A 13,609-nucleotide genomic window follows, 5' to 3' on the forward strand; every position below is an offset into this window, starting at 1 on the left:
AACACGGCTGCTACTCTGAAATCTGTTATTAAATAAAGTACAGGTATCTAAATATCTGCCTTGACACAACATTTGACTGTCCCAGACACTGTGTAATGAGCATGGTGTGAGATTAGAGATAGACCGATAGAAAAATAAATGTTACATCAACTGAAGGGTTAACATTTTTGCTATGGTACTTTTAAGTTTATTTACTCAAAATGTCACAGGAATGTACGTTTATCTTTATTTCATTTCAGTAATAAAGACTATATAAAATAATTTAAAAACCATCATTACTGCTTCAAGTATCATTTCTTAGACAGAGAGTTAAAGATATATGCATACATTGTAAAGAGTTATTTATATACAGATGTATTTTTAGGAAAATGTAGTCACATAAACAAAATTTTTATCACTAACACTAATATTTAAGGATTGGGCTGGTAAAAAAAATCTAAAATACCTGATGAGAGAATAAAAATATTAAAACTTGGGATACCAGCTGCTTATACTTTCATGTTAGTCACGCTAACCTCCTCAAATTCTCAAGTTATTAATGTCTGACTGTCTCCACTTATGCTTCACGAGTTCCATTTTGATCTGAAGTAAGCCCAGCAATGTCACTTATGCCCAATCCTCATAAAATTGAAATCTGTGACATCATTTGCTTAATTTTTTTCGTAGTATGAGTGAACACTTAGCATATGTTAAGATTTGGACAAAAATTAATTAACATTCAAGTTCTCATAGAAGGTCTGAGACCCGGATATTTCCTGTGAGAATTTCCTGAAGAATCTGAGTTTATTCCAGGAGATGTTAAACCAGCTGCAGTGGGGGAAAGAGTAGAAATAGCATTAGTGGATTTTTCCTTTAGAAGTACATGCTCCCACTTGAAATATCCACAGCCTCTCTTCTTCCCTTCATGTTTTCCAACAGGACAACTGTAGAATACTTCGCCATGATTTGGACCAGCACTGGACACATTTAGTCTTTTAGCCCTTCGACCACAATTACATAAGGGTGGAGTTAGTTTGTCACTTTTCACAGCTTTTAAAGATTGGTTCAGGCAAACTGTGGAGTTTAAGATAACAGTAGGCACTTTGTATGAACTTGAATTTCTCAAAGATAGGGGCTGATCAGAAGATGCAGCTTCATCTTCATGTACAGTGAATGACTGTTTTTTTGATGGAGGTAAAGTTTTCGGACTAGATGGTTTCCTCTTAGGAGTCTGAGAGAAAGGGGTGGAATGATTTCCAGTTAATACTGTACTTGATAAAGTAGCATTTACCTTCGCAGATGGTAACTTAAAAGCAGAACAATTTAAGGCTTGCCTTTGGGCTAATCCTACATCATAGATAGTAGTATTAGGACTTTTGTACACAATAGACTTAGAAGCCTCCAAATGTTCATTACGTTGCTCCAAACATTCAAAGTCTGAATTCTTCATAGCTGGTTCTTTCAAAACCATCCCTTCTCCAGAGACTGATGAAGTCTTTGCATCTGGGTCATCTTTAAGCTTCACAGAGTCTGTATTTTCTTCATGCTGTGATTCTGGTATTAAAGCTACATCTTCCCAATCAGCCAACATAGATAAACAATCAGAACTAGTACTTATATCTACATTAGAGATATTAACAGAGGAAATAGTAGTGGAGACAAGCACTAGCCCTGAACCAAGTACTGAAGAGCTATACTTGGAAGTAGAAATAAGATGTCCATTATTTAATCCATTCTGGATGCCCGTCAGTAAATTACAATGAGAAGCCTGTAGTTGTCCAAAGGGAACAGGAAGTCTGCCAATACGTGGAGGTAAGCAGCTTTGGGTTTGACCACATCCATCAATCTTTGTACTGATTCTAGATCCAACATGGACATTTGCAGAGGAACTTGTAGAACTGGACTCTTGCTGGTCTTTTCCCTTTACATTGGAGTTTATAACCATTTTATCAATTTTATTATGTTCATTCTCAGCTAGACAGCTGCTGTTGCAAATTCTATCTTTAGCTGAAGTTTCAGCACCATCATCACTTCCCAGTGGATTCTCTTCAGTGGGGTTCACATTCAAAGATCTGGACACCGAATTCTTCTTTGGATGTACCTAGGGATTCCATAAGCAAATCCAAGATTTTGAAAATTGGATGTCAACAGGTTTTAGAAATCAATGTATGAGACAAATGAGAGAGTCTGCGAAGGATGCTTTAACTCAAATTCAAGTTTAAAGTGTTTGTTTTGTTTTTTCAGTGAACTCACCTTTTGTCTGCACTCTGGGACTTGAGGCAAGAAGAAAGGAAGATATGAAGAAGTCACTAACCTTATCCAAAGATTTAGTAATTTTCATCACACATCCATCACAGATCATCCTCCAAGCAAGACGGGCAGTATTCCGAGAATCATCCAACCCTTCAGAAGACATGTTATCATAAACTCTTTGTTATTTTAATGTACTACTGGCAATAGTAATGATAAGTAGCCTAATGACTTACTTAGGGGAGAGTTAAGAGAATGTAGTGCTTGTTAAAAGGGATACAGACAACAATGAAAAATATTCATCCACAGTACAGGTACAGGATGGGCTGTAGCAGTTCAAGCTCCTCTACATGACACTATGAGAGTTACAATCTGTGTGGGTGGAAACTTCCATGATTATTCCAATCTTTGGGGATCTCTCCATTTATCATGATCATCAAACTGCTAATAGTTTTTGTGATGTGTATTAACTGCTACCAGATGGCACCAACTTTTGGTCCTTTTTTGCACTAGTAACTTAGAGCCCAATCTTACAAGTCCTCTATACAAAGCACTGCGATTGACTTCCGTGAAAGTTCTGTGCCTGGAGACCTTGCAGAATCAGATCTTAGAAATGAAAAGCCCAGTGTCCTGAATCATCCAGTCCCTCTTATTCAGATTTTTTTTTGGTAATGCAGAACATTACATAACATGGCAATAATTAGGGTTATAATTGCTGTATTTTGATCAGCTTCATGAAACAGATTCTCTAACAAGAACTGTCATGTTGTACTCACCAGAATGTTCCCGTCCTGCAAATTCTATCCCCAGATCCTGTAAAGCACCATTTAGTCCTTTTGGCTTTCTATTGTAGAAGAGCTAAGAAAAAGAAAAAAATTTCTAAAATGTTATACTATATTAACCAATTCACTGTTGCTGCCTCACCCTGTCAAATTCTTCAGTTACATATGTACAGTTTGCATCTAAGACAGAAGTAACTGAATAGCCTATTGGGAATACAACTATAAATTGCATCAGTCTGTTCATTTAAATTGTAGTATGTGGTGTAAATTCCTTTTAAATGGAACACAGAGAAAGTATTCCAAGAAACACCTAATATTTCTTGTTTGCTGAGAAACACAGAATATGCATTTTGCTATGGTAAATGAAAAGTGACTCTATTCAAATAATTTTAGACCAGTCAAGAGTATTTTATTGTCATTCGTTTTTACAATACCAGTCGTGCTATTTAGAATGCACTAACTGGGAAAACCCCAATTCTTGTGCTAAATTCAGAAGTGCTATCTAAGCAGAGGAAGCTTACCGTGTTTTAGCCAAGGGGGGAAAGCAGTAATGGAAGCATGACAGACCAGAAAGGAAAGAAAGCAGGAAGAGCAAGAAATGGCAGGAAAGTCAAAACAGCTGGAAAATTTCTCATAGGCCTACTGACAGTATAACAAGTGATACAGATTTTGTCTGTAAAATCAAGCCTTCTAGAATTAAAATGTGTATAGTTCTGAAGGATACATTGTTCTTTTCTATTGATCAATAAAATGTGTGTACATGCATACAAGGAACAAATAGGTAACCCTAGTTACTTGTACCTTCACTATCTATTCTTAATCCTTTGAGGTGGAGGTGAAACATTTTTACCCATATAATCTATTGATTTTCTCACCTTGTATGTTGCTCTGAGATCAATCCAAGAGTTTAAAATATCAGGTTTTCGCAGCTGCTTCCTTTTGCACTCATACTGCAAACAAACCCCCAGATCCCAGTCTGCACGAGACAAAAACAACAAACTTTTCACTCTTTATTTTCATGATTACTAAGTATGTGGATTGATCAAATCTGAATAAACTAGAATTTGATAAAAACACTTAATAGATCAGCAAAATAAACTAACCACAATGGTTTACAAAATAACCACTGCAGGCAGAATGCTTCGCTTTCCTTATATGGGGAACTGATTGGCCAAGTAATTGAAGGCACTAAATCAGGGGTGAGCAACCTTTTTGGCCCAAGAGCCACATCTGGGAATAGAAATTGTATGGAGGGCCATGAATGTTCACAAAATTGGGGTTGGGGTACAGGAAGGGGTGAGGGCTCTGGTTGGGAGTGTGGGCTCTGGGGTGGGTCCAGAAATGAGGAGTGCAGGGAGCAGGACGGGGCTCCAGGCTGTGGGATGAGGCTGGGGATGAGGAGTTTGGGGTGTAGGAGGATGCTCCAGGCTGGGACCGAGGGGTTCGGAGGGTGGGAGGGGTATCAGGGCTGGTGCAGGGGGTTGGAGTGCAGGGGGAAGCTCAGGGGTACTGGCTCCAGGCAGCGCTTACCTCAAGCGGCTCCCAGAAGCAGCGTCATGTCCCTTCTCTGGCTCCTACGTGGAGGCGCAGCCAGGCGGCTTTGCATGCTGCCCCGTCCGCAGGCACTGCTCCTGCAGCTCCCATTGGCCGCGGTTCCCGGAGCTGTGGGGGTGGCACTTGGGGCGGGAGCAGCATGCAGAGCGGAGTCCCCTGGCTGCTCCTACACATAGGAGCCAGAGAGGGGGCCATGCGGCTGCTTCCGGGAGCCATGTGGAGTGGCCCCCAACCCTGCTCCCAGGCCGTAGTTTGCCTACCCCTACACTAAATATATCTGTCGAGAACTCGCTTCAAAGTTGGCTTAAATCATATGTAAATAGGACAGAACACTGGCCTGTTAGTAGTGTCCAGCAGTCCCATGAAAGAAATACAAACTAAATTGTTAATCTGTAGTCTTGTTTTTAGTCCAAAGTATTAGGATTGCTGCAACTTGTCATCAGAGAAAACAAGTGATGTATGTCACTTCACAATGACCTGATTAAAGAATCATGTTGGATAGGTTCTGAAGGACCTCCCGGCCAGGTGTCTTAACCTAGAAGTATGGTGACATGCCACGGTGACTATAAAGCAAAGGAAATGTGGAATGAACCTCAGAGCCTGGAAACAAAGACACAGGGAGCATCTCAGGATAAATAATCACAAATTAAATGTATTTTTTTGGTCTAGTCCCAATATATATTGTCATCATAGACACACAACAATGGGGTACAGATCAGAAATATATGCTCCCAGACACTGTATAGAGACAGCAGGCATGACGTAGGACTGAGGCCTGAAGTTAGGACTGTGACACACTGCAGAGCTGTGGTACAAAAATTTGCATTTACACCTGCCTATACTATGCCAGAGTCTAACCCACACCATCAGTGTTTCACTTTTATGAATACTAAATTCGAGCAAAAAAATAAACAAAGAAAAACTGTTCTTTACCTGACCAAGTAACAAAGGTACTTGATTTTGCTTCAGAAACAGAATGGCTTGAAACATCTGAATTGAAAATTATTTTCTTCTCCTTTTGTATCTTTTGAATCCACTTAGAAAATTGTGATAAGCAAATATTGAGAGGAACCCCTTCATCAACTTGATTCTTGATAGGATAGAACAAAAGGCACATATAAACATCTGTTAGTGTGCTCATCTCATGTTTAAACAATATATGCACTTTTAGACTGTCAGAAAAAATATCTTTCTGCACAGCTGTAAACAGGACTGTTTCCAAAATTAAGATCCTAAATTTTTTTAACTAAATTATAAGCCTCCTGTAATGTATAGTATAAAGACTTTACCTGCTTTATGCCAGTTAGTTCAGTACAAAATTCAGAAAGAATTGGATGTTCCTCAGGCTGGACGTACATGTGGAATTCAGATTCAATCTCTCCAGTTGAAGTGTTTAACAAAACTGCTGGAAATTCAACTAGATTTAAAAAAAGGTTATTTGTATAAATGATTCAAGTTGCTTTATATTAGGATTTAAATTACATGACTGTTAAGCAAACGTAGATACCATAAATAAGGCAGAATGTGCCCCCAGATAGTGATTTTATATTAATGGAAAATTTCTCCTTTTCGTATGTATCATAATATATGCAATTCTGAATAATACTTATTTCAATATATCACAGCATGAATGTGTATTCTAGCAGAGTGTTAAATTAAACTATTATATCAAAGAACGCTTACTTATAGAAACATAAGATTAAATTATTTAATTTGCAAACTAATATCAGTGCAATTGATAGCCCTATCTAATTTTAATGCAACTGCTATATATATATATATAACATTACATGATATAGCATGACATTTAATAATCTATATTTCAAGTTGCAAAAGGCTGATAGTTTGGATATACAGTTTCTGACACTTCATAAAGTGAATAATGACACTTCTTTCCTGGTTTCCTTTTAAAAGAAAAACTCTGCAATTAAATTATTCCTATTTTACTTTTAACTAAATAAGCCAAACTTTTTTTAGATGCAACTGCTATCAGACATTATTACATTTCCACTTACTTATTTCCTGGCTGTAATGACGTTTACCATCTTTCCAACATGTAGACTCAAAGTCAATAATAATTAAATAGTCAAACGACTGCCCTGCAACACATAAAAGCACCTTGTAAATCTGTATCACTGTTTATAAAATTAAAAGATTTACATTAAGAAGGAAACATACCACTTACTTGACTTGGTTCTAGTCTGATTCTTGCCATTTGAGGAAGTTATGGAACTTTTTCTAATTAATCCAAGTTGCCTTAAAAACAAAGAGAATCATGAATAAATTAGCTATTACAATTGAACCCAACAACGTACAAGATGAACTGTTTCAACTGATGAACTATCCATCAGTTGGTGGGACTGGAATCTCTAATCACACTGGAGTACAAAGAGTTTTTCTTTTAAGGGCTGATCTCCTTGGGATTTCTCTCCCTGTCAAGGTACACCAAAATGTATGTATTAGAGTAACAAAAACATGCACCCGTTTACTTAAGCTTCTGGGTACATTTGCAAACCAAAACCACAAAAACTAACTGTAATGGCAGACTCAATTAATCTCTATGTTGGCTGCATCTCAAAAATCTTTAGGGACAGTCTCAAGAATGCATTTCCATTGTAATGTTAGCTGTATATTATTGTTACTACATTTATTTCCTCACACTCACCCCCCTCCCTGCCCGCTTCCAGGTGGCAGGCTGACAGGGGGTATTAGTGGTTTAGCTCAGTTACCAAGAATATAACATCTTACATTGTTTACATGTTTTTGTTTTATATGTATTTTGTTAACAGCTTTGGGGACACAAAACAATGATGTCATAGTGGTGAATGTACCATTTTCAGTTACAGTCTAATCGGTGTACGGAACAATTTGCCCCAATCAAACCATGGCACGAATCATAATGAGCTTCTCAAACTGAAGCGTTTAAAAATTGGGCTCAATAAAGTGGACCCCTCCCTGTCTCCTTACCTATCCACACCCCTCCACACACAGTCCCCCTCATTTCCCTTCACACATAGGTGTGGGGGGGGGGCTGCCGCACCCCCTGGCTTCCATCAGACACAGGGGTTAGTTTGGTTCAATGGCTCTCAGCACCCCCACTATACACATTGTTCCTGCTCCCCTCAACCCCCCTCCATCCAGTCCGTCCCCAGCGCCTTCCTCGTCCCCCGTTTCTCTACACACCTCCCCCCTCCATTGCCCCCCGCCCCCAGTGCAGCCTCTATGGTCCGCACCGGGCCAGCTGCTTGGTCGCCATCTCCGCCCTCAGCACCTGGCCGGAAGGAGCCGCCTGCCCCGGCCGCTCCGGGGCGCGGAGCAGCCCGAGCTCTTCCGGCCATTTCAAACCTCCCTCCGCCTCCCAAGAAGAGCCGTTACCGCCCCCATCGATGCTATCGGCGAATCTACTGCTCCGGTCTGGCTCCGAAGTCGCAGTTGCCCACCCCTGGGGAGCCGGGGCGTTCCGCTAGGGCCCAGGAAGAACGAGTCGATAGCCGAGGAAACGGTTGAGGGAGCAGCCGACACCGGCTGAACTGGGTGAGACCCTGGGGCAGCTGTAGGAGGTCTCCTTCCTCCTCGGCGGCCAGGAGGGGGCATCCTGGGGAACCTCCCCCCTCCGCCAGTGAGGTCCGGGGGGGATCCCTCCTCTCCCGTGGGGCACGTGGGCGGGCATCGTGGGGAACCCTCCCCTCCAGCATGGCACCCCCTCGAGAAAGGCCATGTTTGTACCCATTATGGTTGCCAAGGTGTAAACCTGTTCTCTTTTCCTGAGTCTGCAGCCAGATGGTACCAGTGCCTCTGCTGCTGCTCAGGGCTTTGCCACACTGTATCTAAGTAAAATTAACATAACCTCAGTCAGTTTCACAACTGCTCTTCATAAGCTTATTGGCAGCAGTGAGCCTGCCAAGAAAAATCCCATTTTCATTCTGCTGCTGCTTGGGAAGCAGCTGTAACTAGTACAGGAGAAGGGACTTTAACAAAACAAAATATGAGGTTGGAGTAGTGGAAACACCCCCATGTCCTCCAGCGGGCAGGAGGCTGTGACGGAATCCTCCCTTCCTACAAAAACCAGGAGGCTTTGCTGTGGAAGCTTCAAAGAAAGAAGCCAGATACAGATGGTGAGAGAGAAGGCTTCATGTTTTTCTGACTCACTGGCTGATATAAAAGATGGAGCCTCTGAGTGGAGTCTAAGCAGGGCCGGCTCTAGGTTTTTTGCCACCCCAAGCAAAAAATTTGCTGCCCCAAGCTCCGAGAGTGCAACTGCCCAAGCAAAAAAAAATATATATATATATATGGCCGGTATGCCACCCCTGGAATTGTGCCACCCCAAGCACATGCTTGGTTTGCTGGTGCCTAGAGCCGGTCCTGAGTCTTAAGAACAAAGCTCTAGAAGAAATTCCACAAACTGAAGCAGGCTGGTATGGGTGGCCCGTATCACACAGACCACGGCCTCCCCAAACAACCCAGCATGGTCCCGCCCACACTCCACCCCCAGGCTGCCTCCTGCCCGTTTCCAATTCCCGCTCTTCCCCCATGGCCCAGGCTGGGGCTGGCAGGCCTGCAGCCGGGACTTGGAGCAGCTGTGGCCGGTGCTCACTTCTGCCCAGCATTCCGGTGCTGAGGCCGCCTACCTGGTGCTCCAGTGGAGGAGAGGGGGCGGAAAGGGTGGAGGATGGGCAGGGTCTCAGGCAGAAGGGGGGTGGGGAGGATTGGCCTCCCCCCAGCAGGAGGTTCATGTGCTGCCCAGGGGCTGGCATTTCACCAGACTGTTGCCCTCTGACCTCACTCATCTTTTGATCTCTGGACAGTAGGAGTCTGGTAAAGTTTCCAAGCCTGGAGATAATCCTGCACTCGGAGGAGGAGGGTGGACTAGATCAGTGGTTCTCAACCAGGGGTACATGTAGTCCTGGGGGTACACAGAGGTCTTACAGCGGGTACCTCAACTCGTCTAGATATTTGCCTAGTTTTACAACAGGCTTACATTAAAAGCACTAGTGAAGTCAGTATAAACTAAAATTTCATACAATGACTTGCTTATACTGCTCTACATACTACTATACATTAAAATGTAAATATAATATTTATATTCCAGTTGATTTATAATTATCTGGTAAAAATGAGAAAGTAAGCAATTTTTTAGTAACAGTGTTCTGTGACACTTTTGTATTTTTAGGTCTGATTTTTTAAGCAAGTAGTTTTTAAGTGAGGTGAAACTTGGGGGTACTCAAGGGTACATCTACACTACAGGGGGGAGTCGATTTAAGATACGCAAATTCAGCTACGTGAATAGCGTAGCTGAATTCGACGTATCGCAGCCGACTTACCCCGCTGTGAGGACGGCGGCAAAATCGACTTCTGCGGCTTTCTGTCGGCGGCGCTTACTCCTACCTCCGCTGGTGGAGTAAGAGCGCCGATTTGGGGATCGATTGTCGCGTCCCGACGGGACGCGATAAATCGATCCCCGAGAGGTCGATTTCTACCCGCCGATTCAGGCGGGTAGTGTAGACCTAGCCATAGACAAATCAGACTCCTGAAAGGTGTAGTAGTCTGGAAAGGTTGAAAGCTACTGGACTAGATGGTATAGCAAAGTTATTATTTTTTATATATTCTAATTTTTGCAGTTCACCTCTTCTGTGCAATAGCTGGAGGAAAATCACTAAACAAGAGCAGCAGGGTTATGTGACTGGAGTACTGACAGGCAAAGTTTAGTACCATCACCAGTTAAAAGGTAAGGAACAAGCTCCTTCACTCTGAGATGCTGTGTGAGGTTGTGATGGGATCCCCGGGGTGCAGCCTATTACACTGGGCAACATCTAGATTAAGCAGTTTTTCTCACCCCACTGGATATTGCAGTTCTTAATATACAGGTTTGTCCCTTAAAACTGGGCCAGTCCCCTCTGTTGGGGTCTTCAGTCTTCTGAGTGTCTTTGTTGCTTGCAGCATAGGTGGGGGCAGGAGAAAGTGGCCACATGCTGGGCCTGTGTTCTGTTTTATATCCTTGGCCTTAGTCCATGTCTGGTGGGCATTACTGAGTCCCCAGGCAAGGTTGAGCAATTCCCCTGGTGTGGCCTTATGCAGGTGAATCATTGAATTGTAGCTCCCTTGCTGGACAATGGCTGTTAATGGTGGTTTGACACCCGCCCCGACGTTAGTTACTTTCCTTGGCAGTGTCTCTGGAGAGCTAGTATTTGGGCGCTTCCCAAACCCACAGCATATTTTAGTGACAATCATACAACACAATTCTTATAACTTCATATGCATTAATGATATGGATATTTCGATAGAACAGTGACTTTCAGCAGATCATAACCTTTCTCCTGATACCTCACATGGCCTGCTTTATATGCAATATCACAATTATATATAAATGAGGAATATGGGGGTACCGGGTGCTCCCCCAAGGTATAGAATGTCACAGAGGTCAGTACAGGAGTTTAAATAGAAGTTAGGGTTTTCAGAAAGGTGGAATAAGAAACCATTTCTGTTTGAGTTCATCATCATAGCTTGTCCATCCAAAATTGCAGCCAAGACCTGGTGTTGTCACTTACCTTTAATAGCTCCTCAGGAGTACAGGATGTGTTGTCCTAGGCTCTCAACAATCACATTTGGGTTCATTCTTCAGCTTCCACTTGGTCACATTGTCACCAGTCTTTGCCACTCTAGCTCTCTCTCTATTTAGAGCACATCAATATAGTCATTTGAGGCCAGTGCTGGGGGAGTTGTTCTGAAGAAACCGGATTCTCCAAGATCATCGGCATTTCCTGCCATTTTGTTACACTATAGCCTTCCACAGTAGTATTTTGAAGTAAGGGACTTTGAGAGGCAAAGCTCTTTCTGGACTTCAGCCTCTTGCATGGTGGAATGTGTCCATGCAGTATATGTCTCAGGGAGACAACCAGGTGCATGATCCTTTTTATTGAAGGCATCCCACTTCACAGATGGTGGTGCAGTCTCTGCAAGATAGTATAGCGACAGTGTGGGAGTTGGTTTCAAAGTTCCTGTGTTAATCCTACAGGATTAATTGAGTTGAGTATCAATTTGGTGTGCATGGTTTGAGTGTAACTAGACTGGGGCACAGTACTCTGCATTTGAGTAACAGAGGGTGAAACAGATTGCTCGGAGTATGTTGTGATCAGCTCCCCATTTTATGTTGGCTAGTTTCTGGAGAATACAATTTCGGGAGTTCACTTTCTTTTTCTTGATGTGCTCTTTGAATGTCAGCATTTGGTCTAAGGCAGTGGTTCTCAGCCCATGGGCTGCTTGCAGCCCAATCAGCACACAACTGCAGCCCATGTGACAACCTCAGGGCCATATAGGGAGTATATATATTGTGTGAATGCAGCCCACATAACACAGAGAGAGCACCATATGTGGTCACAATGGTAAATAGGTTGAGAACCACTGGTCTAATGTGACTCCAAGATACACCGGATGTTCATAGTGCTCAAGGATTGTACCATCCCACAATATCTGGAGTTTTTGTTCGGCTTGATGGTGTTTCGGGTGAAAGGTGCACAATTGTGTCTTGCTAGGGTTGGCATTCAAGAACCATGTGCAATAGTGTTTTTCAGTGGAGGCACTTAGAATGAGTTCAGAGTCCTCAAATCTTTCCATTTGGGTAGCGATACAAAGATCATCTGCATAAGTAAATCTTTGCATGTTGGGGAATTCTAGCTGGTCATTTGTGTAGACATTTAACAGCAAGAATGATAGCACTGAATCTTGGGGCAATCCATTCCGTTGAGTACACGATCGACTTTTCTGCCATCCATCTTGACAAGAACATTAGTTTGAGAGTAAGGAGGAGATGACTATACTATCTTGTTATTTCTCAGAATTCTTGCCAATTCAGTAGAAGTGCATAACGGTTCCCAGTATCATAAGCAGGTGATAGCTCAACAAACACAGCCCCTGTAATTTTGCAGATTTTGAAGCCATTTTAGAAGTATTGAATTAGGTTTGCCACTTGGCTGCAGCATGAACGTGCTGGGTAGAAACTGGCTTAGTCTTCAGTCAGTTACCCTTCCACTATTGGTACTATTCTACCTATCATCATCAGCCCCTATAGCTTGTAGGTTGAGCAGAGTAAGGATATTGGGAGGTAACTCTTTGCAGAGCTAGGGTCTTTATGTAGTTTAAGTAGTGCAACCACTTTGGCCTGTCTCCACACCCTGTGTATATGCATTATCTCCATCCAAGAGTTAAAGTGAAGCAGCCATTTCTGTGCTCTCGTCCTGAGGTGCATGTAGTAATAATAGTTCATTAGCTATACCATCGAGTCCAGCTCTCTTTCTACATTTCAGGGTTTTCATGACTATTGTCAGCTCCTCAGTGTTGAGCTGCTCATTGTGGACTTTGCTGTTTCCAAGGAGCAAGCAAAGTTCCTGTTTGACTTGTTTCATTCTGCACTTTGCTTTGTGGCCTGGTTTACCATTTAGGATGAGCTGGTGTGCCACTTAGTTGGGAGAGACTGTGGCGATGTGCTTTGCTTGTTGTCCATCAGGGTTCAGCTAGCAAATGATGGCCTGTGCTTTTTAGCTATTATGTCACAGGTTTGTTATTTCACTCCGTTCCCTCCAGCAGTTGCGTTGCTTCTCTCTAATCTCTCACGTAAGCATTTCCCCAAGCCCAGGGGTTTCTTCACCATTCTGAATATTTCTTATATTGTTGACTTGTCTTTATATGTACCTGGGCTTTCAGAAATGTCCAGCATCCCCTAGGGGTGTGCCTTTGGGCAGTCTTCCGCATCAAGGGGACAAATTTTCCATGGTGCTCGTGTACTGGAGTAACATTACAGATGGCTTCATCCAATTCAGAGAGAAAACCTTCCCAGTCAGCCTTTCTGAAGTTGAATCTCAGCAGATACTCTGTTCAAGTTGAAGAAGCAGGAGTCATGATGGACTGGACAAAACCTCTCCATTAGTAGCAGCAGTGCAATGAAACTGAGTTTTGAAAATCAGGCTGCTGTACATTTGGTTCCTTGCTGATCCAATCCATTGTTGTGCTTAACCCAAGAAATATCAATGTTTAAATGGGAACCAAGGCGT

General features: G+C 42.6%; 2 protein-coding genes across 13 annotated transcripts in view; one reads left to right on the forward strand and one right to left on the reverse strand.

Annotated features, from left to right (window-relative positions):
* Positions 1-164: 164 nt before the first annotated feature.
* Positions 165-8,073, reverse strand: ERI2 (ERI1 exoribonuclease family member 2). Of its 9 annotated transcripts, none has more exons than XM_065558950.1 (9): positions 7,941-8,073; positions 6,751-6,821; positions 6,581-6,664; positions 5,855-5,982; positions 5,499-5,655; positions 3,887-3,987; positions 3,006-3,087; positions 2,294-2,382; positions 165-2,080 (listed from the first exon to the last, which is right to left on the reverse strand). In XM_065558950.1, exons 4-9 carry the CDS (start codon positions 5,921-5,923, stop codon positions 719-721), a joined length of 1,860 nt encoding a protein of 619 aa, XP_065415022.1. In that variant the 5' UTR covers positions 5,924-5,982; positions 6,581-6,664; positions 6,751-6,821; positions 7,941-8,073; the 3' UTR covers positions 165-718. The 9 variants fall into 9 exon arrangements, with proteins under 9 accessions (XP_065415022.1, XP_042709149.2, XP_023958050.2 ...); XM_042853215.2 differs by having other exon boundaries at positions 6,744-6,821; XM_024102282.3 differs by having other exon boundaries at positions 6,744-6,821; positions 7,837-7,965.
* REXO5 (RNA exonuclease 5) overlaps positions 7,960-13,609 on the forward strand; it is a 29,990-nt gene continuing 24,340 nt past the window's right edge. For 2 of the 4 annotated variants that reach the window (XR_010590861.1, XM_008164623.4), the window contains exons 1-2: positions 7,960-8,099; positions 10,184-10,290. The gene's annotated coding sequence lies outside the window, so the exon portion shown is untranslated. Of the gene's footprint in view, positions 8,100-8,589; positions 9,793-10,079; positions 10,291-13,609 lie in introns of all 4 variants that reach the window. The other 2 variants (XM_065558948.1, XM_065558947.1) reach the window with 2 other exon arrangements.

Source organism: Chrysemys picta, chromosome 10, assembly GCF_011386835.1.
Source record: "Chrysemys picta bellii isolate R12L10 chromosome 10, ASM1138683v2, whole genome shotgun sequence".
Classification (NCBI taxonomy): domain Eukaryota; kingdom Metazoa; phylum Chordata; order Testudines; family Emydidae; genus Chrysemys; species Chrysemys picta.

Coding starts and splice junctions, on each gene's coding strand:
- ERI2 (XM_065558949.1), bottom strand. CDS start 7,903: ATGGCCGGAAGAGCTCGGGCTGCTCCGCGCCCCGGAGCGGCCGGGGCA. Junction 6,822..7,748: donor GGGGGCAATGGAGGGGGGAG/GTGTGTAGAGAA, acceptor TTTGTTTTTAAG/GCAACTTGGATTAATTAGAA. Junction 2,383..3,005: donor TGCAGGACGGGAACATTCTG/GTGAGTACAACA, acceptor TGTCTTCTGAAG/GGTTGGATGATTCTCGGAAT.